This window comes from Scomber scombrus, chromosome 19 (assembly GCF_963691925.1).
Source record: "Scomber scombrus chromosome 19, fScoSco1.1, whole genome shotgun sequence".
NCBI classification, from domain to species: Eukaryota; Metazoa; Chordata; class Actinopteri; order Scombriformes; family Scombridae; genus Scomber; species Scomber scombrus.
In genome coordinates, this window is record NC_084988.1 from 5,972,484 (window position 1) to 6,000,214 (window position 27,731).

Here is a 27,731-nt window from a genome sequence, read left to right on the forward strand (position 1 = left end):
CTGGACTACCACACAAACAAACACATTCACACGGTTGGTGTGTCTGTTTCTAGCTTGCTTACATCGAACATCTGTTCACTTGATACTTCGGCTGTTTTGGGGCCAATTACCACAAAGCATCCTGGGGTCAGATTTACGTAAATGATGCAAGGCAAAATTTGCTTTGAACACATTTGTATGTGTCAAACATATGAACAATGTATTTGGGTAAGAAAGAAAGTAAACATAACTGTGTTTATGAATAAGAAAACTCCGGAGGGTGCTGATTTATTGTGGATGGAAAATTTAATAACCAATTAATTGTTTTAGTGCTACAGAAAAATAACCGAGATGCATACACACACATATGAATACTGGCATATACACTTACACAAGAAACACACAAGAACGTGCTGATACATGAACGAACACACACACACACACACACACACACACACACACACACACACACACACACACACACACACACACACACACACACACACACACACACACACACATAGGTGTTTCAAAGACAGACTCGTAGTGCAGGTTACAATCACAATCCAGAGGGCTGTCATTCTGCCAGCAATACAATTGTGATAGGGAAGATTAACCAAAGGGATGTAATTGGAGGGGTGGAGGAGTGTGTGTGTGTGAGTGTGAGTACGTGCGGAGGGGTAGGGTGGGGTGTCTGTGTTTAACCGTTGTCATCATCAGCGTGTTCTCCTGCGCGCTCAGCCTAATCAGATCTGTCTCGTTACAAAAGAGTGAGTCCTTCTCTGGCTCTCGCACACAGCCGGGCTCTGAGTCACAGCGTCATTACGCCGCTAATGTACGCCTTCTATCTCCACAGCTCATTAAGACAGAATCATCATTTGACTTATCAGAGCTATTCTGGTTGCCGAGGCTGGAGGCGGATCATCTGGGCCTGGGGCCGGGAGCGGCATATGTGGATGTGGGGCTGGAAGGATGGATGAAATGACGGATGGAGGAGAGGAGTAGAGGAGGAACAGGGAGGTGAACAGATTTATGGATGGTAGAATGGAAACATGGAGATAAAGATGGAAGGATTGTTGGAGGAAGAAGAGGAGGACTAGATGGGAAGAATAATACGATGGAATATGGAGGAGAGGATGGGATGTGGAGAAAAAAGGGCAAGAGAGACATGGGAAACAGATTTATGAAGTGATAGAAGAATAAAAACATGGCTGGATGGATGATTGATTGGTAGGTGGGAGGATACAGGAGTGGTGGAGGTAAGAGAGGAGAATCTGAAGGGAGTTAAGAGTTATGGATGAATGGAAAATAGACTGCACTACTCTACCTGAGCAGGACAAAGCTCTTCACAATGCCTTCAATTAGCTGTCTTGTGAGGCCCAGCCCTGTTGAGCTTCAGTGTCTTTGACGTTTTGTCTACTATTTATTGCGTATGAAACCTGACTTTGAAGCCCATGCAGCGCTCCCCCCTTTGAGCTACAGAGATTCAAAAAACACTCTGCAACCTTGCGGGGGAAGAAGTTGAGAGGGGATCAGGCAAATCTCCACTGACGCAGTGCAAGCAACAACCAGGCAAGAGCCAATCAAGTCCATTTTCATTCATGTGGAAATGAAAGCAAAAGGTTTTTTTTTTAATATGTGGAATAACTTGCTGATTGCTGTGGTCATTCTAAGATGTATATTTAATGAGCTACCGGGACCGTTAAAAGAATGACGATGTATGGACACAAATCCCTGACACTGATGGTTCATTGTTACAGCGGCTATGTAAGAAAACAACTGTCCAATTGGAGCAGAGTATGTATATTGTATGCTCAAGAAACTACAGATTTCTACAGCCGACTACTTTGTATCTATATGTGTGAATGCATCCTTAGAGGAGCCAGAGATCGAACCACCAACCCTGCAATTAATGGAGATCCTGCTCTACAACTGCTTTGTCACAGCCGAAGGAAGAAAAGAAGGATATGACAGAACAGATGCAATACTGTATGGAAAACTGAAGGAATAAATGCATTGATGGGCTGGAGGATAAAAGGACGAATGTATGAGGAGATAAAAGGGACGAAGGAAGGAAATAGGAAAGGAGGAATGTGAGAACTGAGTGGTGGATTAAAAATGACTGAATGACGGAGGAATGAAGAGACGAGTGAAAGAGAGATACAGAAGCTGGAGAAAAAAGGAAGAACGCAGGATAGGTGAACAGACTAAAGAATGGACTGATCAATGGACAGATAGAGGAATGGATAGGGAGACGGAAGCAATAGAATAGAATAACAGGAGATATGGAGGGAGAAAGTGATGGACTGGCTAGATGGAGAAAGAGCCATACGAAGATGGAGAAAGACGTGCACAAGAAGGGAGATACTGTAAAAAAGGAGTGAATGGATTGTTGAATGGATAAATGGTGGAATAAAAGTACAGACTGGTCAATGGATAGAAGAAAGATAAAGTGATGGAGTGACTTGTTGAAGTTTGAAAGGAGGAGTGGGTGGATGAGTTTAGTTTATTATTATTAGTTTCCATGGTGATGTGACAAACAAAAGACAGTACAGTTTTGGACAGATACTCTACTTAATATCATCCCAGCATCACCAACAATCAAACTCAAGCACTACAACAAATGAGAGTGACTAAAAAGTATGGAGGATCTCAGGTAGTCCACAAATTTGGTCCCATGTACCTTCATATTGATGGTATAATAAGTCATATTCACCACAGAGAGGGTGTGATACATCACAGAGGTTTGCCTGCTCTTTCTTCACCACTCGGGACTTGCTAAGAAGTGTCATACTGCGTTGTTGTTGACCCATAATCTTACTAGACATATGAACAATCCTATTTAGTTCAGTCCCCCAAGCAACAGAACACAAAGGTAGAGTCAGTGATTCTGGAGAAAGATTGTTTAATATACTTTTTGTCAAATTCAGTGAGTGTCTCCTCACGGTTCGCTAGCTGTCCATCCTGTCTGTGTTGGAAAAAATCATACACAGCTCCGGATCATGCATAATCTGTTTAAATCACACAAATCACAAATAATATGAACACTGTTGATTTCCTTGCGCAGAGCCGACATGCAATCTATTTTGGTTCAGTAAATGTCTGCTGTCAGTCAGCCGGGTGAGCCTCTCAGCTCTCCGGGAGGTGCAGCTGACAGACGGCTGCTTCTGTGGACAGAGACGCAGGTCGAGTGAGAAGTGAGAAGTGAGAAGTGAGAAGTGAGAAGGGAGGCCCGCAGAGAGCGTGTGGATGGACTGTTGTGATAATGTGTGAGAGCAACAGAAGTGACTCTGCAGCTGACACATCACTCTGGTATCCACCGTACTTCTCTTTCGGTCATTGCCTCGGCAATACGCGGCCATGAATTTGGGTTGTGGAGCTTCTTAAAGAGCGGAGTGTTTGGTTCAAATATTAACAATCTTTCTCCAGAATGACTGACTCTATCTTTAAAATACTTTCCACCAATAAAGAGTAGAGGAGAATCAGTATCTATCTGCCAACTCCAAACTGTATAATCATTATAATCCTGTCCTGTAAATGACACCTGTGTTTGGTGACAGCTTAACACTAATCACTGTCCCTGTATTTTTACATGCATATATAACTTCAATACATTTACCACTGAATGCTACTTGATGGTTCAACTCTGCCTGTTTTGAAATTAAAAATAGTTTTCTTCATTTCTTTGCTATTTTAACAGAAGAAAACTGGCCTGACACCAATCAACAAACTAGTCCACACATTCATGATACTTTATTTCATCTTCACTGATCAGACCAATAACAGGAGACAGAGGATGGGCGTGTGGAGGGATGTAGAGATGTAAAAATAAAGATATGGACAGATGAGTGGTTCTACTGTTTGCTGCAGCTGTCCAATCAAGAAGCTTCTTTATAGAGACGTTATCTTCTGCACTGAGTATTTGTTCCCATTAAGAATACACGCACACACACTTGCATACATGTGAGATATCTACACCCATGCTGTACATCCACCTACAAACACATATTCGCACAAACGCTGTGAGTGAAAACATAGCACGGGGATCTCGGCAGACAATCAGAGTGTTTGCTGCAGCTCAGAGTGAGGCATTAAATAATAACGCTTCAGGATTTGCAGCTGAGCGGCCGCCGTCGGTCCAAACACACACTACCGGCCTCTGAGAGGAACGAGATGACAAAGACGGATGCTTCAGCTGCCTTTATTATCTTTCAATATGCAGGCTGTGTAACGCGTCCGTCATCTTGTTATGCTGTATCCGTGTCTCTGACAGTGTGGAATTGGAGGGAGTCAAAATGCTGAGTACACGCCATACTTCATCTTCTGAGCCAGTGCTGCTCGACTGAATGAATTGATAATTTAACTGAATGTGGGATTATTTCACTCGATGTCTTTCACGCCTGAAAAGTTCTGTTTTTAATCTTGCTAGGCTAATTAAAGCCGCCATGTGTAGCATTTTGACATCAATAAATCTTTAACACATTCATTTTGAGATATTATGGTGATTACTGTAAACAAATACAATCATTGCTAAGAAAATTGGCAGCCTCCACCAGTCACAACACTGTATTTTCATGTTGCGTGCCAGCGAGTTTGAGTTTAGCCTGAAATCTAGGGGTTTGTTTTTAAAGTAAGGGAATGGATGACAAAGGTCAAAAGCTAAAGTTTTGTCAGTAGAACAAGAAAATGATGGGGGGGAAAAAAATTACTTCAAATATACAAAACTGCAAATGTTCTGCGGCTAATTTCCTTCAGCTTTGACCTCCGTTTTTTAAATGAAGGAATCAATAAATCGGCTATTCCATATTAGGTTTAATCTGTATCTCTGATGACACCTCGTTGGGAAAGCCTGCAAACCCCAGACAGCCTGCCTCTGAACACACTAGAGATGCTCTTAATCAGCCCATATGCTGCTTTTCACATGGGACAGTTTCTCATATTAACAAGAGTCTTGTTCTTTTGGCTATTTCTGCCTGACTCTCTGGTGGGTCTCTCCCGGGCCTTTCATTTATCCTCTCTCTTTATCCTGCCTCTCTTACATTCCTTCAAACCTGGTTCCCTCTCTGTCTGTACTTCACTTTATCTCCCGTATTATTTTCTGAAATGTATATACTGTTATAATGCCCGATGTCCATGTTAAACATAATCAAAAAACCCATGGATTGTTTGTGTTCATATTTCAGATTGGATATCGTCTCGAACACTCAAAGATGATTTTGAGAAGTTGACACTTTGAATAAAGAATGAAAATATCCTACTATTACTGTTTGTTTACGTAGTGTCTTGAATCAGCAGTAGTCTAAAGCTGACCAATCAGAAGAGAGTGGGCTGGAGTTTTAATGGGGTAAAAAAATGCTTGTTGTCCTGAACAGAAACCACTTAGATCCCACAATCACTTGTATATCGGTACCAAAGAGTTGACCAAAATAGAACATGCCATTCTTGATTTAAATATAAAAATTGTATGCTATAGTTGATATTTTTGATTAAAAGACCTTACACATTGTTATTGGCTAAATGTAATATTTCTCTAAGCCTGATTTTGAAAGGTGTGAGAGCCCCGTAGGACTTATTTGTGGTAGATCTGCCAACAAAAATCGACTTTGGGGTATTGATTTGTATTGTTGGTATTTAGCTAATCATCCCAGAAATATATAAAAAAAACCCACAATGAATTATTAGATTTCAGAAGCCTTTCCGAGCTCTAATTTAGAGCAATTTATTGTCTGTAAGTATAAAAAACAATTATTTGCAAAACTCTGGAAGGGTTTTTTCTGGTTTTGCTCACTTAAAGAGTGTTAGCTATTAGTCATCTGTGTTGAAATGTATCTACCACTTACTTAAAATAGACGAGTCTGTTGTTGGTCAGGCTTTTTTTTAAATCAACAATGTCATCATCTTTAATTAAACTTGCACTTAGTTATTGACTCTCCGAATTAGTCATCATCCCACACATTGTCTTTGCAATCTTGCCGTCCTTTTGTAGTATGAAAGTCTGTATCTGTTTACAATGGAAGCAGATTCACAATTGACTAGTTGAGATTTATATGTTTCAGTTTGATTGAGACCAGTTGGCAGCCTAATTCAACTAACTTTTAATGGAAATCAAGCTGATTACATTTTGTCATTGAGAGGAAAAAATATCCTGGCTGATTCTCTCACTACCTCTCGTCTCCTGAGTCCCTCTCCCTCTCTCACTTCCTTCCTCGACATTTCACTGCTATTTTTACATTTCTCTCATTCCCTGCCTCCCTGCCTCCCTGTTCCTGTCTGTCTGTCTGTCCCATCTTTCTTTTTTCCCCTCATCTGGCTGTTTCGTACAGTCCAGATGTCACGCTGTGCTGTGCGGATCAAGTGGAGACAAGCTCCCTCGACTTGTTAACAGTCTGTTTATTCTACAGCCATATCAGCCTCAGTGCCGTGTCAGCAGCAGGCAATTACAGAGCAGATTACCAACTCTGATAATGTCATCAGACGAGGCCTTTGCACACAAACACACACATAGTGGACGTACACGTATACATTCACACACACACACACACACACACAAAAGAGTTTTATACACAGGTTCACAAGTTCACAGCTCACTCACCAATATATATATACATTCACACACTTACCCACATGCACTTAAAGCAGTGGTGGAACTTGCACTTGGAATGGAAATGTTCCTTACACTTTCACTTAAAGAGAGGATCTAATTACTTAATTTTTCACTGTTAGCATCATTACATATCTCTATCTGCTTATAAAAAACATATAAAGCTAATTTTACTCTTCACTCATAAGCTGTAATTTTAAACAAGCCTCCTGCACCCTGGCTTATTGTGGTGTTTTTTTCCAGATCTTTTCAGGACATTTTAAACCCTAAAATGAACACATACACATAGGTAAAGACTCCACCATGGGGATTCTCTCTATGGGTACACTGTGCTCGACTTGTGCTGAGTTCATCAGGGAGGGAAGCGGCTCTCGGGCTGCCCGGCGTGATGTATTGTGGCCACTGCGCTGACATCATTGATGTAACCCTGAGCACTGATTAACGGCCCTGCTTGGCCAAGGCGCACAGACAGAGCCACGGTCGCCTCCAAGTCATCTCATCGGCTTTTCACAGAGGCAAAGCCCCAAGGATGCTCCAGAAGCCCTCAATATCCACTTATCATACGCAACATTAATATCTGCAACATTATTATCCATGTTCCACAGAGGACTGCAGTGGAAGTAACTTATTTTTGTTAATACTTTCATGTCTTTCCCTTTGGGTACGAGTCAGCTTGCTTATGAATATTTTATCATGTGTATTTAAAGAATTTTGTTCCTAAATGAGATATCCTGCAGAATGGCTGTTACCACAAAATTAAAACAAATGATTACGCAATGTAAGTCTTTTGTTGACACAGTAGTAACCACTTTTCAGACTGAATTATCTATTTCATCTGTTTATTGTATAAATATTGAACAACGACCTTCAGGAAATGACAACTTAAATGGATTTCTGTATATCAATAGAGAAATAAAATCATTAATTCCTTCCTTTGTGCACTTCACATTAGATTATGAAACAATGGGCCACTGGGCACAGATATGTAGAAGTTCCCAATCACTTCTACATAGGAGCAAGCCCCCAGACTGTAAGAGACACAAAACCACATGGTTTATAGTCATTTTGCATCTTTCAGTGACATTTTGCAGGTGAACTAGAACTCTTAGGTGCTGCTGTTGCACCTGAACTTCAGTATGTAGTTCACGCTGGATATGAAGAGAGGCGGTCTGACTCATACCCAAAGCTTCCTGCCACAGCAGATCCACACTGACACTCATCTGCACAGATATTACACAAAATAGTCCAGCACATTATGCAAAATAATATTATATGAACCCATCTGTAAAACTGACTTAAATTGCTTTAATGTTAAATGACAGTGTGCGGTACAGCTGTAATATGAAGGAAACGTTAAACAGAAACAAATATTGGAATCAGGGGCGATTATAAATAAATAATAATAATTATTATTATTATTATTGTTATTAACACTTGCAGGGCATTGTATGTAGAATTCTAATTAGGAGCTGAACCCCCCTAAAGGTCTGATCCTACAATCGCCCCTTAATTTGATTGGCAGATACAGTATTTCAACATATAAATATACTGCCTTTAAATATGTACAGTGTATATATTTAAAGGCAAAACAAGTGATTTTGAGTAAGTTCTGTGACTTTCTAACAAGAAAATGTTGATGACGGTCACATCAAACAAAGACTCTGGCCCGTGCCTTCATTGCTGTTCATTGCAACACAGAAAAACAACCACACACACTCCTCCCATTCATACCTGTGAGGCTACCCAGAAATAAACTGTTTTGATGAAAAAAAAATCAAATCAAGGGTTAAATCGTCACTGGGAGCTGTCCAGCATGAAAGAGCTACACTCTCTCTGCTGTAAGAAATATGCAGAGCACCTGATTTGCACCTCCTCGGAGCACTAGGTGTGTCTGGGTTGGCTGGGGGGGTTGAGAAGGTCATCGCTGACATCGACATTAATGAGAGCCCACATAGAAGGTTGGCGCCCCTGCTGCCCCTTGCCTGTGCGTTAAGACAGGCCTGACACTGTGGTGTGCCACCAGCATGGCAGGTAGCAGCGCGGCTCATCCATATCTCCATGCTGAGAACCGCCCCCACACACCTCTCAGGAACAATTACTGCTCTTCCAGCTCCTCATCACAGATGGTGAGGGCTTTCAGAGTGACTCCCCCCTTCCCCTCCTCCCCCTCCTCTCCTCTCTCTGTGGCTCATTGTCTCTTTGGCTGACTGTGTCTGTCTCTCTCCACCTCTCTCTCTTTTTTCATGCTCAGACTATTTCTGTCGCTCCCTCCTCCCTCTGTCTCTACAGCCGTCCTCCTCCTCCTTCCCCACTTTCCCCCGCTCTCTGCCTCTCCCAGCTCGAAATTCAACAGTTCAATTTAAATCCATTACACCTAAGCCCCTGACAGAGTGTGGCATCCATGGTAACCGTTACTAGACAACAATCTCGCTGTGACTCTGCTTCCCTAGCGAGGCCACCGGCAGCAGGGAGATGCACTGGAGGCATGTGGGGCGTTTTGACATAAATGCTTGTGTCATTCACTAAATGACAGGTCCAGTCCTTCAACTGCGATCCCAATCCGGGAGGGGAAGAGATCACAACATAAATCACATCAAGCCGATGGAATGAAACGTATTTGTTTTAAAAGGAGAAGGATGAATCTAATTTGATAACAATACGGCCTCCTTCTATTGCCATTCCCTGTGCATGGCTGCCCTGTAACCCGCCTATCTGCTGAGTAAATGTGGATAAGAATGCAGCAGCAGCAGCTGAAGTAGCCCTTCTTCATGGCTCTGTCCTTGAAGAAAGAGTAAAGACACAGTAAATCACCAGCATGTTGTTTCACATCCTACACTAACTACTGTACACCACCACAGTAATCACAGCAGAGAAAGTCAGCTCCTACCTCCACAATCATGAGGCGGTGCTGTAAGTGCACGCTGCAGTTTCACCATTGTCTTGATTTGTGGAAAGTTGGGCAAACAATGTACATAAAGATAAAGATGCACAAGGAAAATATGCAAGGTTATAATCACAATCAGGGATAATTAAAGGGACTGTTCATGCAGTGCTTCCCACAATAACACTGCATCACTGAATTACCATATAATTGCATGTTGATACAATCAATGCTGCTTTGACAGTTAGCTCAGCGCTAGCAAAGGGGGGAGAAATATCCTGCATTTCTTGACATCTGCCTTATAACAGATTCAACACCCAATCTAAATGATTTCTGGCAATGTTAAGCTTATTATCAATCTGAAAAACATTTTCTAATCAACCATTTAAAAAAACCCATTGTTAATAACCCAAGTCTTTAACTGACTAATTACAATCAAAGGAAGTCCTGTAATGTAGAAACTACATTAACTCTTCATAACCTTCATTATCATGTCACACCCCACCGCTGACATTCCTCCTTGTGACCCCAGAAAGAAGTGGAGCTTTAATGAAGTCAGGGTCTGCAAATGCATGAATAGCGCTGGGCTCCCATTTGAATTAAATCTATTCATCCGTGCCAGTGTGATTTCTCTGTGGTACTGAGGCACCCGAAGGCCCTCTGAGTCGTGACATTTGTGCCATGGCTGGTGGAGCAGGCAGGGAGGTGAACACCCATCTGCCTATATCCCTGACCACCAATTCCAAACCCAGAGCGATACGTCGGCTCAGACTGGAATGAAAAAGATAACGGGCGGGGGGTGAAAGAAAAGCATACAGTGTAACTCAGGTGTGTTTGTGACGAGGTCCTCCTGCAGATATTTACACGTTTCCTAACAGGAGGAATAAAAAAGAAGAACCCGTGTGTTGTGTTGAGTGACACCGAGCACTTTGTGATGAACACTTTCGCAGTTAAACACATGAGCAAACATGGACACAAAAACTGTGAGCATATCGCAGACTCACTGACTGAATCCTGCAAGTCACCTGTGACAAAACAGTCCTTGGGGCGTATTTCGTGATTACATAATAATCTTTACTTAAATCCATTTCTTGCATGGGGAATAGTATCAGTGTCACACCATTCTAATTTCGTAAGTCTCTTGACATATTAAGGTAATCCCTCTAAGATTTCAATATTAATTGTGTCATCGGTATTCAAAGAGAGCCTTGTGCACTTTTAAAATAAGTCGAGGACGAACCCAGAGACTTTGCTGACAACAGAGAAGGGATTTAACAGATTTTAGACTGGGAGCAAACCGCTAACCCCCCTCCAACATCTGATGCAAGCTCTTACGGCAGGTGTGCAATGTGCAACACAGATCCCAGCAATTACGATGAGAAAAAACAGTACATCAGAGATGTTCTCAGAGCTTGATCTCAACGCTTGAATGTCAAGGCAGTGACTTAGGGAATGATTTGGGCGATGCAATACAATTCTCAAAGCACCGAATTGTATTTCCATTGTAGCTAATTGACTCGACTTTAAGAACTATTTCCGCACATGTATCCTGCAGTGTTTTGCATCAGCGGTGTGTGGTGCAGGATTTTCTCTATCAAAGAAGAAACCAACTCAAGAGTGAACATCAATTAAAGGCTAAATTCACACTGCTGATCTCCATATGTAACTCCAAATTTTGGCTCATTTGGCACTAGTCATTTTTATATTAATTCATACCTGATTCATATTATATAATGCTGATTCGTATCTGACACCAATGATAATGTTCAAAAGACATGCATATACACAACAATAGTGAAAGAGACACATTGTTCTGCCTGCAGCCGCCTCTCATTTGTGTTACTTAATTTTATGGTATGTGCTTCTTTTTTGACTAAATCAAGACATCTGTCCAAAATACTGATCAAGTCTGTTATCTCCTGTTTTGTTTTGGTATATTGTTTTATCTCTTGTTCTCTCTGCTAATGCTACCTCAGTCAAGCTACCGAATGAGTCAACAGTCATCTCCAGCAGTTAGTTATCTTCTAACTCTGCACATAACCCCCTGTAAAACCCGAACTTGTTGTTTTTACACTTTAATTTCTTTCTGGATTAAAAAGAGAAATAATGTGTTAATTAGTGAGCTTTAGTTGTGTTGGTAGGTTGTTCCTTTGGACAAAGCCAGGGTAGCTGTTTACCCCCGTCTCCAGTCTTTAGGTTGGCCTGAGCTAACTAGCTGACTGCTAGTGTTATAGCTTCATATTTAACATATAGACATAAAAGTGGTTTCAATCCTCACACTAACTTTTGGCAAGAAATCAAACAAGCATACTTCTCAAAATGTCAAACTACTTATTCCTGTAAAGGCTGTGAAAACCTATTTTCTTTATCAGCTTTTTACATGAATATATTGTTTCCTGCAGTTCTGATAATTTTACATGAGAGATTTCATCATTTTTTGTTTTCTCTGTGCTCATGTCAATGGTTTGATGTTGGTTGGGCTCAGTTGGGAATAGGCAATGTCATGTATTTCTGTGCACAAATCAGAGACAATTTGAATCCAAAATGTGATGACAGACGTGTGTTTGTTTGATTATGTTGCCAGCAATCAAATCTGATCAAACCACATGCACACAGTCCTGATGAAGCTGATTAACTTTTTGACTCCAAATAAATAAAACCATAAAACTTTTACTTTGGAGAATACTTGCTTTGTCTTGAATAATATTATATTCTTCATAAGTGATAAGTTGCCTTCAGGTCACCTGTCTCAGAATCTGATTTAACATAACACCATGCAGAATTTTGCTCTTCATATTGGTTAGAAAATATCAGAAGTCACATATGAGGGAAAGCTGAATTTTAGTTGCTAAACTTTAAGAGATATTCCTCAGTCTTCAATGTCAATCCACAGTCACCATCCCTTCACCGTTCTTTTTTTTCTGCTTTTCCTAAACTGAGCTGTGGTTACAAAACAGACCCGAGGTCTTGGGGTCATGTCCCTGAATAGTCTGCCAACAGGTGGTGAGGTTGCTGCTCCTGCAGGGAGCGACAGCTGTTCCCCATTGTTCATTCACCAAGGTCTCGCTGCTTCCGTCGTCAGTTGCCGAAACAAGGGCAAAGCTTGGCAAGCCGCTGGAAATCTAATGGTAAAAGCACCAGGAGAAAGCTAAAACGACGTATTAGCTGATCAGTGGCTCATGTGTGTCATTAGCTAAGGTAATAATAGATTGCTTGTGGGAGGTTCTATTGTGTAATGATGCATATGATGGTATAAGCCCTCGTTAAACAACATATTAGACCTATACTGACTACAATTTAATTGACAATCACGTAAAATGTTTCATTTGATCAGTTAATGACATTTAATCCATAGATTTTCAGATTATGGCTTCCTGTGTGTCCTTGTGAGGACTACGGCAGCTCATTCTCTGTCTGTGTCTGTGTAAATGGTAGAAATACTCAATCCATACACCTTTCCCAGGAGACGCAGGGTAACAGATGTGTCCTCACATGTTGTTACTGTTGTGGGAGGTTCCATCGTACAATCAAGTAAATGATATTATAATCCACCACACGCACCAAAAGGATGCTACAGAGTACAGATCTAATTTTTTTAATCAGGTTGAGCTTAACATGAATATAACAATAAAGGAGTGAGTGTAGAGGAATTTGTCAGACTTTACATTATCTATCATCCTTCAGACCACCTGTCCACCCGTCCTCCTGAAAACCAGCTGAGGTCAGAATGATGCTGAATAAACTAATTTAGAGTTGTTGTGTTGTACCTTTGTGCTATACATCACTGCTTTAACATTTCTGGTGCATAAACAGTACACTTCCATCTTCCTGGATTAGAGTGAGATTGCCAAAACCATCAGCAGCTTCACTATGACCTACTGGCACATCCACTGGGAGATCCCCAGTGCCATTTGTAATTGCTGGTGGGGCTGGTGATAAGGAAATGGAGTCTTTATCTCAGCCCAATTAGGCAGCTAATTGATTCAATACCAGTCATTTAGAGTTCCTCCAGGCCCAGGATTGAGTACTTTAGCCCTTTGAACAGACGTGAGGTCCCTGGAGGGGAGCAACCAGAGAGAGACAACCCCACAAAGCCTGTAGATTATAATCTGGATGGAAAGAGTCAAGGCAATAAATATTAGATCATGGATTGGTGGGGAGAAATTTAACAATATATGTACAGTAAGACAAAAAATATATAATAATTATTATTTTAATGTGTCTGTTTATATTATGCCAATGTTTATTGAACAGGATGACTTTAAAGTGTAAAAAGAGATTTATTTATGTGGATATTTATTTTGTAGAGAAGTAACATTATTTTACTTGTGTTTATTGGCATGACTGATATAATTTGATTAATGGTAATCCTACAGTTCAACATTAGTTTACATTTTTTGTGGTGATTAGGAACTACAGGTCAAGTCAATTATATTTACATAGCACCAAATCACAGCAGAAGTTATCTCAGTGCATTTCTCACATAGTGCAGGTCTAGACGGTACTTTTTTTAATTTACAGAGACCCAACATTCCCTAATGAGCAAGCACTTGGTGACAGTGGTGAGGAAAAACACCCCTTTAACAGGAAGAAAACTCAAGCAGAACCGGGCTCCAGGTGAGCGGCCATCTGCCTTGACTGGTTGTTTTGGGAGAGAAAGAGGGAGGGGGAGAGAGGAGAGGAGAGACACAGAGAAGCACAGAAACAACAATAAAACAATAACTACAATAACAGAAATAGAAATATGAATAATAATAATAGTGATAGCAGTGGGCAAACATGACTAATAATAATAGTCATAGTAGTGGGTGTCAAGCTGGACCAAGAGGACAGCAGGCGGTCCACAACCAACCAGTGCTGTGCTTCAATTTTCAGATATTAACTTCACAGGACTACCCCAAAACAGACATTCCCATCTCAGTTTTTGAAAGCAATACATGATTTGTTCATTTTTAACAGGGAGAATGGAAATTAAGCATTTTAATAAGGGTTACATTTTCCAAAACATAAACTTTTCCTCTAAGTATTTATCTGAAGCAGCTGAGCAAACTGTAGTCAGTGCAGGTTAATTTCTTCAGTCAGATTACCTGCTCCACTCCCGGTTAAACCAACCATCTATACTAAAAACAGTATCTGTTGTCATGTCTCCTCTAAAATATTCTGTTACAGAGGTGGTTTGGTCTGGGGGTCTATTTTCAGCAGCACAGATGCTACTGGATGATCATATAAACTTTATAGGAATACTACAGGGAGCAGTGTGCCTCTTTGATCCTCTACACGTTGTTGCACGTTGATGAAGGTTACACTACTCTATAGAGGACATAGCTTACAATATAGTATAGAATTGAGTATTTGATTGATTGATTAATTGATTGAAAGACAAAACTGACACAGAGTTGAGACTGAGAGAAAAAGGTGCAATGACAAAGCTGACTGCTACTTCAGCACCATGGACAGCTCCATGGATTTATCAATACACAACACAGTTAGGCTGCTGATATTTCAGAGCCATAGTCGGGCCATGGATTCTAACTTGCATAAAGCTCAGTTAGAGAAAGGATCAATGAGTCAGGCACACTAGACTAACATATTTAAATAAACACCCCCCCCCCCCCCCCCCCGCCCCTGCACTCTCTCTGCTGCAAGGGGATGGAAAGGGGAGGTAGCAGGTTAACAAGGGGGATGCATTTTGATCATTTTTCTAATAGTCGACCCCTCATCCACACTCAAATTGCCTACTGATGAAAGGTTTTAAGATAAAATAGAATTTTCAGGAGATGAAATCATTTATTTTACAGGTCCCATAATTTCCTAATCATTTCCTATAATGTTACAAGAAAAGAAAGAACTATAATTTGAAACTAATCATGAGAAAAATAAACGCAGTGTTCCAGAAAGGGAATTGGGTTGTCTTAATTTTGTAAGCAGCTGAGATATTTCCTTGAAACAAACTGCTAAAATTTTAATTATTGGAAAAAACATTCAAGTAAACATTAATTTGTTAATGAAAACTTTTTCTCCATATATGTTGGATTGCATAAATATTACATGTTTGCCTTTTAAGCTGATCTGTTTTGCACTGATTAAAAAAACTCTCTAGAGATTACTCTAGCAATTAATAGCATTATTTGATTTAATTAAATTATTAAAAGGGTACCAATTAAATTATCCTTCCCTATAAACAGTATCAAGTCACTACTTTTGAAGAATCCGTCTAAAATTTCACAGCTACGGATCAGTTCCTAAAACAATTAGGCCCACAAAAGTGTTAACCGTACAGTGATGGAAATCAATATTGTGATGTATTACATATACAGGGAGAGAACGTTTTATCCCTAAAATCTATATTACCCATCTTATCCCAGATCATTTTTATAAATATCTTCGGTCCTGCAAAATGATGATATGAAATTGTGTTAACCAAATCAGAACAAGCTAGAAAAACTGTTCTAATATCAGATTTATATTTATATTTATCCAATGTGTTTAAAAATTCACAAAACCAACTGAGTGAATAAAAAAGTCAGTTGCATGACTTACTGTAGATAGGTAAGAGTTCTATAATACAAGTATTATACATGTGTGGAGCATATTTGTAGGTATTGAAAAGGGCTATTGAAGCTATATTTTCAACCATAGGTATGATGCTATTTACAGTGATGGCTGTGGCCTAGCATTTCCCCTGGTGCTAATCCAGCTGCCTCTAGCTTTCCACTTCCCCGTTCTGAGGAAGCAAATAACACTTTTCCTTGATGCTGAAAGGAAGAGATTCATTCGAGGTCAAATTCGGGTTGACTGCTAACAAAGGGATGATAAGCTTGACTTTTAAAGCAACACAAAGGGCAGGTTCATGAAGCTCACTGAGTCATAGAGATTTATACAGCCTGTGACCCCAGAAAACGAAATGTAATGAGTTCTAAGTTCAGGAGTTGTATGCTCCATGTTCTATCAAGTTGAGAGAAGCCCGACATTATTCATAAGATGATGAGTTGAAGGAGACTGTGTAGAGGCTCACATGAAACCTTAAGTGGTTTTGTGTGGTTGTGATGGTAAAGCAAAGCCTCAGAGGGATGCTGCTTTAATATTTAATCAACTATAACGTGCCTGTTTGGAACGGGCCGATTAGTTGCCCTTCAGTCTCTACTTCAATGCATAGAAAAAATGAATACAGTTGATGTGAGGGATGAATGAGTATATACACCAACAGCATGAAATAAACGTACTATTCTATTATACGCAGTATTCTAAATAAGTATTCTAATGATAAATAAATGTCCTTTTCTCATTTTAAGTAGCCTAAAGCAAGGGCTGCATTTAAAAATAAAATAATGTGTATCCTAAAATAAAGTGGATCGATCATGTTTGGCTCTTAAATCGTTCATATTTTCTGTGCCTTCAGTTTGGATTTGAGTGGGTATGGCTGCTTCAAAGATTTGTGCTTTGTCTTTAGTGCTACTTCACAATCGCTACCATCTCAGAGCATATGAGACAAACTGGTTTTAAGTGTTTGCTATATTTTACACACATAATTACAGTCCTTGTGTTTTCGTCTCTGAGCACTTGCAAAACCTGCACTCAACCATGTACCTGATCGCCTCCTGTGTCGTCACTTGCTGTTGATCTGCTAAACGTGCTGCCAACACTACACACAGGGTAAGAGTGTCTATTCTTGATTAAAAGCTCTGTTTTCGCTGCTTATGACTTGAGTCGTGCCTTGTCTCTCCCTTACATGCAGGAGTCAGTTGGCAGAGCCCTGAACCCTGACCTTGCCCCTGCCCAAATTGGACCGGTTCGCTGATCGCTGGTTCATTCAAAATGTATTAATCTTAAATGTATGGCATGTCCAAATTGCACCACATTTGACACTGCACTCCGTTGGTTCCCCAGCCATACACCCGCCAAGTGTGGAGTCAATCGGAAGAATGGTTCTTGAGATATGAAAAGGACATACATACATACATACATACATACATACATACATACATACATACATACATACATACATACATACATACATACATACATACATACATACATACATACATACATACATACATACATACATACATACATACATACAGAGATTCCTTCCTTTAGTAGAGAGATATTTCATAGTGCAGTATTATGTTATATGTGAAAGCCGTTTCCTCTACACATATTTACAGTGAGAACACGTTACATCACAATACTGTCTATCCTATCTTATCAAAAATCCAGTGTAATTCAACCTCAGCAGCAGCAGCATGTCAGAGACATAATGGAAGACCGCCTGGGTTCTTCATCAAATGCTTCCTAAAGCAATGCACCCTGGGACGAATACAGTGGAGCTGAGTCTTTGTGGGTTACCATGTTTCTGTATTTTGCTGCTATTGTCAGCTTGAGTGGCACTCTTTGGTCTCTGTGCCGTATCACTTATCCCATCTTGTCTCAGAAAAAAGAAAAAAGGAAAAAAAAGCGGATTCCTCTCCCTCATCAGATCAGTGAGGGTTTACAACGAATACTAGAGCTACTTCCAGTGCCAATCCTGCTGCTAGTACTAGCGGCTTTCACTATAAGTTTGGGGAACTGAGGCTCAGTAGTAAGGCTGCAGAGTTTGTGATTATTTTTATTATCAATTAATTGACAAATAATTTCAGCTCTACTCATTATTTACCCTCACTTACTTTAACTTAACCTTCCCTAACCTACCTTAAAGCTAACATATTGTAACTTCACTTCAAAAAGGACTATTTTCATACTAATTTTCTCATTACTATGCCTTTGTTATAACCTAAGTAACTCACTCACAAACCAAGCAGGAACTACCTCGACTTGAGGTTGGAGCCAATGTGGAAACATCTTACAGAGCGACACCACCAATGGCCACTATTTGAAATCCCAAAAAATCCGGCTCCAATTGTCTTTGATTCAAAAAGTGTCAACTTCTCTTTACTTTACAACCACTTATGCTGCTTCATCCCAACAACAACAGCAACAACATCTGCAACTGTACAACTTCCACTACTGCTACTGCTGGATACCACAAAAACAAGACACATACACAGTGTTTGCTTTCACATATTAGTCTGGAAAGTAAATAGATTGAAGCAGGCAGCTGAAAGTTGGACCAATCAGTGAACTACGGCTGTTAGCTTAGATAAAAAATAATGAGCAGCATGTCATTGTTGGCTCCGACTGATTGAAGACCAATCTAATTTCCGAAGTAATTGCAATCTATACCTATTGACACCCCAAACCAGTGACTACCTGCTTTTACTAGACACAGGTTGCTCTACAGAATAATGAAAACATCATCTAAATCATTTCATGTGTTTTCAGTAATTTCTAAAGTGGTCCATTCGAACGTCATCTGTCCTGACTGCAGTGCTAATGGAAGAGTTCAGAGATGTTTTGGCCTCATCCCCCCTACACACACACACACGCGCACACGCGCGCACACGCGCACACACACACACACACACACACACACACACACACACACACACACACACACACACACACACACACATGCACGCGCACGCACAATATGACTCACGGCTCATTTTGAAGTAATGAATGTGTGTGTTTGTGTGTGTGTGTGTGTGTGTGTGCATGTATTTGTTGTAGTTACCTCATTGGGACCTTTTCTGATATAAATACCGACCTTGCTGGGACGTGTAGTTCTCATGGGGAACAAAGCCTGGTCCTAATGAGCTGCTGGCTAAGCTTAGGGGTAAGTGTGTGAAAGAGTATGTATGAATTGGTTATCGCTAACATTAAGGTTAGGGTTTGGATTAGGCGAATGGAAGCCAATGCTATGTCCTAACAACGATAGATGTGCAAATTTGTGTGTGTGTGCGTGAGATGGAGAGGGCTGGGAGAAGGACCCGGCCAAGCTCAAACAACAGCATGTGAAGTGCCCTTAGATGCCATGAGAGCTCACTCTGAGCGAGGAAGCTGACGGGTGGCACATTTCCCCACGCTGGGCATGATTTGAATGGGAAGTGGCAGGGTGGGAGATGGATTACCGCAGGGAAAGAGGGGCATTAATCCTACAGCCACATGCGCACGCATGCACAAACACACTGACACACGCAGACACAAACATAATAATATAATACTTCCATCACATACACACATGCACAGAAATGTTCTTTCTCATTCAGTTTTATGCGCACACGGAGGAAACACACTCAAGTGCACGAGCCCACATAACACAGCGTTAACACATCACCGTACATGAATGATGACACTGCCGCCGACTGCTTTGTAGCACACTTTTTGCAGTGTCATTTGAAGGTCCCATACTTTCAAGCCTTCCCAAAAACACTCCCCCCCCCCCAACTCATCCCATCATCTCTTTTTAGAGACTTTTTAGAGCAGCTCGTTCTGCCCTTTGTCCTTCCTTTTGTCTATTTTTCAATACACTCATTCTTTTCACTTGTGTATCTTGCACACCACAAGACAAATTTCAGCCTCAGGAAAAAGAGGCTTCTATGCTCATAATTTATTTAATGCATCTCATTCTTTTTTAAATAATTTCTGTTATAAGTTACTGATAATTCAAGACATTTCTATTCAGGCTGATGAATACAATTTTAAACATTTTATTATTACTCACTTTGCTCTTATGTGCAACGGTCAATTGAATTTAAAGTGTAATGTGGGTCAACAGTAAGTTAGCAGTGGTTTAACAGCATTGACACATTGAGATGTGCAGAAGTAAGTGATTTACTTTACATATATATATATAAGTTAGCAGTAGTGGCAGTAGATTGTGGTAGTTGAAAAAAATGTTCAACTTCAGCAGAAAAGGGAGGAAGTGTATATCTGGATGGTTGTGTAGAGGGTGTGAGACATTGTCCATGATGGAGATGACTTTTGACAACATCCTTCTATCCATGACTACACGCAGAGGGTCCAGCTCGCCCCCCAGGACTGAGCCGGCCTTCTGAATCACTTTGTTGAGTCTGTTGGTGTTGGCCACCCTCAGGCTTCTGCCCTACCAGACCACAGTGTAGAAAACGGCACTGGCTACCACTAACTCATAAAACATTTGCAGCTTGGTGCCATAGAAGCTGAAGTACAAAGGTAAAAGAAAAGACTCTCTTTCTGTAGAGAGCCACAGAGTTCCTGATCCAGTCCAGTTTCTGTCCAAGTGTTGTTGACCTCAAACATGGCAGCACTGAAAAGGGCTCTCTACAGTACAGGAATCAGGCGTGATGTCTTTCACAATGCAGGGATCTTCTCCGGATGTAAGCTGGGGTTAAATATGAGCTGGGGTATGACACACAGCTGGGGGGCACGTATCTTAAGCACCCTTGGGCTGATGCTGTCGGGACCAGCAGTCTTTGCCAAGTGGAGCCTACTCAGCACCCTCCAATGTGAGGCTGCATGTTAAATCTATTGAAGAATCGGTTCAGCTCATTGGCTCTATCAATGTTCCCATCTACAACCTGACTGCTGGGCTTGTAAACAGTGATGGTGTTCATGCCTCCAGACCTCCCTGGTGTCCTTCTGCTGCAGCATCTGCTCAAGCTTCTTCCTACCGTATACGCCTCCTTTCCTTCTCTGATATTCACTGAAAGCTGTTTATTAATCCATAATGAAAAAATGTATTAGTTGCAACCTTTGCTGCGCCAGCTGTTGCATAATTTGGTTTTCATTGATCCCTAGGCGAGGTAATTTTGTTTTCACCCAATATACAGGTCACAGGTTAGAGTCACATACAGAGCAGCAGCTCTGCAGGTACATTGCCTGAGGTGAGCCTGACTGCCTGAGGGCACTTCTGCAGGATAGATACTCGCTGACACGTGTATGAACTCTGATTCTCTGGTTCTAAGATCATCTCTCACCGTGCCAACTTGTATTAAAGTGACCTCTCAAGTACAGTAGCTGGACTGAGTTTTGGTAATCCCTCGACCCATCAAGGTTACTTAGCAAGATTACTACCAAGGTTGCGTACAAAAAGCGCAAGAGAGCAAATTCCTGTAACTTTGGCTAGAAATTGTGTGTGTGTGTGTGTGTGTGTGTGTGTGTGTGTGTGTGTGTGTGTGTGTTGTTGTTGTTAAGATATTTAAGGAATAAGTAATCAGTTTGTCCTAAAACAATAGTCAGGTGTCCGTATGAACATTAACACGTTTTACTTTGTCATAATTAATCTTTTCATAATTTGCTTTCAGTGTGAGTGATGAGGGCAACAGTCTTCTTTCCGTGCAAAAATGTTCATTTGATGCTAATATGATGCTTCAGCCATCCAAATTAGTCAAATCAAAGTTAGTCTTTTTAGTGCCAAACTCCCTCTTTTTGTTACGATCCTTCCACTGCAGCTAAACAGGAAAGCACTGTTCCTCAAGACATAAAGAGGGATTACAGACTGTAACTGTGGAAGATACCCACTTTATTTGATTAACTCAGACGATTGAAAGACTGCAGATTTTGTCCCCCATCTCTAACACTGTACGCACATTTGGAGGAGATCTTCTACTGATCAGTATGAACAAGAGGAATGATAATAGTGAGCAGTGTTCAGTGTTCATGTGGGCACCTGACTAATGTTCTAATAAAGACTTTTATACAAGTAGCACCTGGGCACTTGCTTTTGTCTCCCTTCAATTGACATTCATGAGTAAATGCTCGTTATCAGTCTTTTTCTTTATTTTAATGTGTGCTTTAGTGGTATTTTTAGTGGCATTTTATGTGGTCGGCTCAGATTACACTCTCTCTTTCTGAATAATGAGCAACGCAATTTTCTTGAGGGCAAGACCAGCCGGTGGCCATAATTTTGTTGTATATTAGAGTTACTAACTTTAGCAACATCCTCAACAAACTTAGAAGTGACTCTTTGAGACTCTTTGCATTTGTTGTGTGTTGTAGCAGCAGTGGCTCGCCTTGCTACGTCAACAGAGGTGCTTAACCACTTCAGTATAAGTTAGGGAAAGGCATTGCTGGAGCCGGCAGTAAACAAGTCTAGACTGACAGGTCAGAGTGACTGTTGGCGTGATTGCTTTCATTGCTCACACACTGTCCAAAGTCAGACCTGCCAGCTCAGGAATGCTTACGTCTGCCAGGCTCTGCTATCAGCATGCAAGTGCATGAACAAATGTAGGAAAGTGGCACTGAGTGATGCAAAATAAAAACTGCTGGTAAGAAATACAAAGATCATAGAGTTAAAATACGATCTGACTATTTTTTTTGTGCTCCAAGTTTGATCATCCATAATATAGAAATAATAGGTAACGTTACACAAGTTAAGGGGGAAAAATAACTTTTTGCTGCTTTTGTTGCAAGTATCATTGGTGGAAAGGCTGCTAGGAAAATGGAGCAAGGCTGTTTCATATGAAAAAAAGGCAAACAAAACAAAGAGTCTCATAGAATATTCATCAATTCTGCTCCTCTACTCCAGCTTTAATAAGGAGAAAAACAAACCCAATCAGAGCCACATCAGCGGTTATGAACAACAATATAATCGTCACATTATATATGAAAACTGAGAAATTATCATATCATTCACATCACTGAGATCCAGCAGCACCTACCGTAGCAACAGGAGAATATATGTTACCCCTCCGCTAAACACTGGCTTGTGTTTTCTCTCTAATTTCAAATCAAAGCGTTTTATTCAGCACGAACACATTCATAAAAGATGATCCTGCATGGGAAATAATACAGAAAAGCTTTTTCATTACCACCTCATCATATATAGATCAAACATTTATTACCCTTGATCAAACATTCATTACCTCCTTCATTAAAAAAAGTAAGTGGATGTATCTCGTATTACTCATTGTCAACATCGTCTGCGCTTTCATTAGCGGCACAGTTTTGTCACCTTTCTCGTATCAGAATGAGAAACATTTTAATCAGTTTGTGGTTTAAATATTCACAAATTTGTAAAGGTAACATTACAATCCACCCTGACAAACCAAGTAAAAGAAAAACAACCTTAGCTGTAATTATTTAGCTGTTTCTGGTATCTCATCGTCTAAATACAGGAATTACAGGGTTCTCCTGGAGCCAATACAGGAGGAATGACAAACAAAGGGTCACTTTCCATCACCTGTCATGTGTGTGACCCAAGCAAAGCAGCTGTTTTGATCTCTTCAGACTAAACGTGGCCACTGGCATATGTCTGTCGTTACCGATCTTCAACTCCTCGTCCGCCTGAGCAGATATCTTTCTCTTCCTTCACTTCCTCTACACCTTTTCTTTCTGTAACAATCCTGACTCATATTTGGTGCACTGACCTCAACAATCCTGCTACAGAAACCTTGATGGTTGCAAAGGACACTTCTGCAGAATAGCGTGTCTGGACTATATGTTAAACACCTGCAGACTTGACGGGAGTTTTTCACCTTTCAATTGAAGAAAAAAGCATTTGGAGGTTATTGGGTAGAGACTGCATGCCTGATCAACCAGTAACCAATCTACATATGTCTTCACAAAGGTAGAAAAATGGGGGAAAATCTCCACTTTTAATAATTACACATTTTATTTTATCTTATTTTAGTTCTGGAGTAGGACTGCACTTCAAACACTCCTGTCATATGTCCATAAATACCCTCCATGCCCTTCCCTCCTTCTTCTCTCTCTCCTCTATCATTTCTCATCGGGTACTACGAGGGTCTGTCAAACCCGGGAGCCGTTGTAGATCGTGCCTGAAGCATCCCCCTCACTGCAGCTATCATCATTGCTTCGCCATCATCATCCACCACTCACTACTCGTGTGTTTCATATTCAATAAAAAGAACTATGTATTTTGTCATTTCATTTGGAGGACTTGTTGAATTAAATGTAGATTTAGGCCATGGTTAGTTATCAGTGAAGACGCTGACCAGTAAAATAATCCAGTGGGAATCCATTTGTGCATTTATTATTATAATTTATTGATAGATTTTACATATTTGGCAATTGAAAGTGGGAAAATGTGTGTGTGTTTATCTGCATGTTTGCGTGTTCCTGCACCAACACAAAAAAAGAAGAAAAAAAAAAAACAACACAAGAAGCATCACAGAGCAGTGGAGGAGTGTTTGCAGCCGTCACTCATAAAGACCTGCATGGTAACTGCTCTTCATTGTAGCTCTCACTCTGAGAACTCAAGGAGCCGGCGCCACTCAGACAGCGCTGCCAGACCCAATAACGTAAACATAATGAGCTGTAGTGTTTGGAGGCGATAGCCAAGTGTTAGATTCTGCACCCTCCACACCAGCTTGTGAGCCCGTCCCCTGGCCTTGAGCACGGTTAGATAACACTGCATTAGATAACGGTGCGCAAATCTTAAGAAAATGCCTGTTGGCTTCTTTCAGCAGGCATTACCAAGCTGGAGAAAGGAAACAAACAAAACTTATGATGAAAAGTTGCTCAGATTTCAATTTTTCTACCTTTATTTTTACACATTCACCTCGCTGCCAAAGAAGCCTAAAGAAAAGAATGCTGTGCAGAGGAATACAGTCTGGCGGTGAGTAACGTGGCCTCCATGCCAAGGAATACATGACCTCAATGTGAGTTGCATAGATACTATTGGAAAAAAAGAGCTTTGGTTGAGTTCATGAAATTTTTCTAGAAGTTGGTAAATGTGAGGTTGGTTGTCTAAAAGCGAAAAATAAATCAATAAAGTAATTTTACCAACAGCAATTTGATTGTACTTTTCACCCAAGTGGGTGCATATACTTAAAAATAGCAACTCGACTCTGCATTTAGGTAAAAATATGTCTTAACATAATAATGGCTACTTCCATGGAGACGCTAAATGATAGCATCTCCTAGACTCTCTGTTCTCTTTTTTATGCAGATGACGACACCGTCTGGGGAGACTATTACTGTTTTACTGGTGTAATATGAAAAATAAAAAGGTCCTTGGATGCACAGAAGTAAAAGTTGGAGGGTGGCGAGGGGTGAATGGGGTGCAGCATAGAGCATAGTGAATGTTGTGGTAAAGGAAGTGGACAGAGGAGGAGACAGAGTAGCCTGAGGAAGAGACGGAGGCTGCTAACAGTGGAAGAAAAAAGACACTGACAAAGTGCGAGAGCGAGAGACAGAGAGAGAAAGGGGAAAGAAATAGGTTCAGTACTGCACCTTTCTGCAGACTCATGTCTACCATGCGAGGCTCGGCCAGTTCCAGGAAGAAGTTCTTGTTTTTCTCATACTCTTCATCGTCAATAATTTTCACGTGAATAAGTTTGCTGTAAGGGAGAAGAGTAACAGGGGAGGGAAAAAAAGGAAGGGGGCGTGAGAGGAAAGGGAGAGAGGGGAAGAGGGAGAGAGAAGAAGAGAAAGGTTAATTTGCGATGGAGGGACACAGGAAGTGCACTGTAAGTAGGATTAATAATCAGCATGGAAGAAAGGTTAGAAGGTGAAAGGCCAGCTTTCTCTGAACCGGCCTGTCCGTCAACGGCCGGACACACTCGCTCGTTCCAGTGAGCTCATTGGTTGCCACGGGTGTCATGACAACCACATTCATCATGGTGTCTGATACAAGTGGAATGGAGGGCGAATAGCACTCCATGGCAGGGAGGATAAAAGAACACAATGAACTGAAAACAGCAGCATGTAATCAATCAGGTTGTAAAATGTGTAAACGGACATTTCACAAGGGCAAAAAGGTGAGCGAACGATAAATGAAAGAAACTGTCGCTATCTAAATCGATTTTTATGGCTTGATGTTTCAGTCACTTTTCAGAACACTTTCAATGAGACGGCTGGCTGGACACTGCGAGGAGTCCCCCGCCTTTCGAGGCACAGTCGAGGCAGATAAGAGGGAAGCAGCTTATTGCTCAGTTTATTGCTCCAGTTTGAGGAGAATACCCCTTTAATGAAGTCAAACGCCTGGAGGGGTGAGACTCTTTCTCAGAAAAAAGAGCTGCGTGTGACATCATCACACAGAAACAGCTCAATATGGCACCTCAGCCCCGGCGGCGTTCTCACCACTGATCGTCCTAATTGATCTTTTTAAAGGGTTATTGACGATTGCAGGCAGTTAAGTGGTCAGTAGTTACCCAGATGTCTCTGCGCCTCGCCATATTACAGCAGGAACTCCTCGAGGAATTGCTTTGTTGAATTCAACTGGATTCATGCAAACGCTTCATCACGCCGCCTGTACATCAAGCTCACATCGCACCGCCTGCTACAACTTTGGAGAACATGCGGAGTGAAAACAAACCGACAGCGCTCAAGACAAGTCATGACACTTCCTGCATCTGCTCTCTTAGGCCTCAGAAAGCATTCTCTGCGAGCGGCAGACAACTCAACAACAGTCGACAGCAGTGTAGCTAGCCCTGAAATAGAGATGACATACTTTATAATGTGTCTGACATCTCATGGGAAGATACTTTTCCTCTTTATCTGACCAAAAATAAAAAAAAATTTAACGCATGTTATCTAGGGAGAGTATTTGGAAAGCTTGGGGGTTTAGCTAATAAGATACAGTAAGTGGTACAGAAGCATTCATTATGGATAGCTGCTCATGTATGATGTATCGAGTCAAAAAGCAGCTTGTTCGCTGACATCCCACTGATGTACTTCCAGCATTGTGACTTATAGTGCTGCTCGTGTCAGTCAAAGCACTCTGCGCCTCGCACACAGGCGTCCACACACACACAAACACACAAATGCTCAAACTCTCTCTGATACACCTGCATAAACACGGATATTTATACACACGCCATGTACTTAAAATCGTCAATCCAGGCTTCTCTGGAGGAATTTAAATGCATTTGTATTTCTGCTGTATTGCATTGCTAAATCCCTTTCTTTGGCCAGTGTAGATGTAGTTCTGGATGTGAATCCTGCTCGCCAAGGGGGGAGTCAATTATCTAGACCCTGTTAGCACACTGCACACAGCAGAACAATCCATCTCTTTTTCTCTCTCCTCACATCCCACCGGCAGGGCTTTCCTCAGATTGCTAGGCGAGATGTCTGCAGTGCTGCTGCCTGTAAAAGCGCCTCACTTTTCATCAGGAATGAGAAGAGGAAGTGCTGGAGTCTAATGGACAAGTGGGATCTGGCAAACACACACCGTCCTGCTCCAGTAGGGAACAGAGGTCTTGCCTGACATGCATGTAGGCACGCAAACAAATCCTCTCATGATTTTTATACAACCATGCACACGTGCAAAAATACAACACAGCTACACACTTAATGACATGGGTTGCTGGGCCTTTTTGTTAACCCCACTGTTGCTTCTCCTCTCTGTGCAATGTGTGCAGTTTTACAATGCTAGAATGCCACCATGACCCCAGATTTACTGTGTGGTAATTTGTTTTAATTTAGAAATATGCAACAAATAATCCAAAA

The 27,731-nt window shown here is 41.1% G+C and overlaps 1 protein-coding gene across 8 annotated transcripts in view; it reads right to left on the reverse strand.

Moving 5' to 3' along the window:
- The window catches only part of slc8a3 (solute carrier family 8 member 3), a 107,439-nt gene that overhangs the window by 11,973 nt on the left and 67,735 nt on the right, over positions 1–27,731 (reverse strand). For 2 of the 8 annotated variants that reach the window (XM_062440102.1, XM_062440104.1), the window contains exon 2: positions 25,515–25,621. In XM_062440102.1, coding sequence (XP_062296086.1) covers positions 25,515–25,621 — 107 coding nt within the window. Of the gene's footprint in view, positions 1–8,679; positions 8,714–9,240; positions 9,263–12,599; positions 12,610–18,027; positions 18,046–19,327; positions 19,337–23,182; positions 23,186–25,509; positions 25,622–27,731 lie in introns of all 8 variants that reach the window. The other 6 variants (XM_062440103.1, XM_062440110.1, XM_062440106.1 and 3 more) reach the window with 6 other exon arrangements.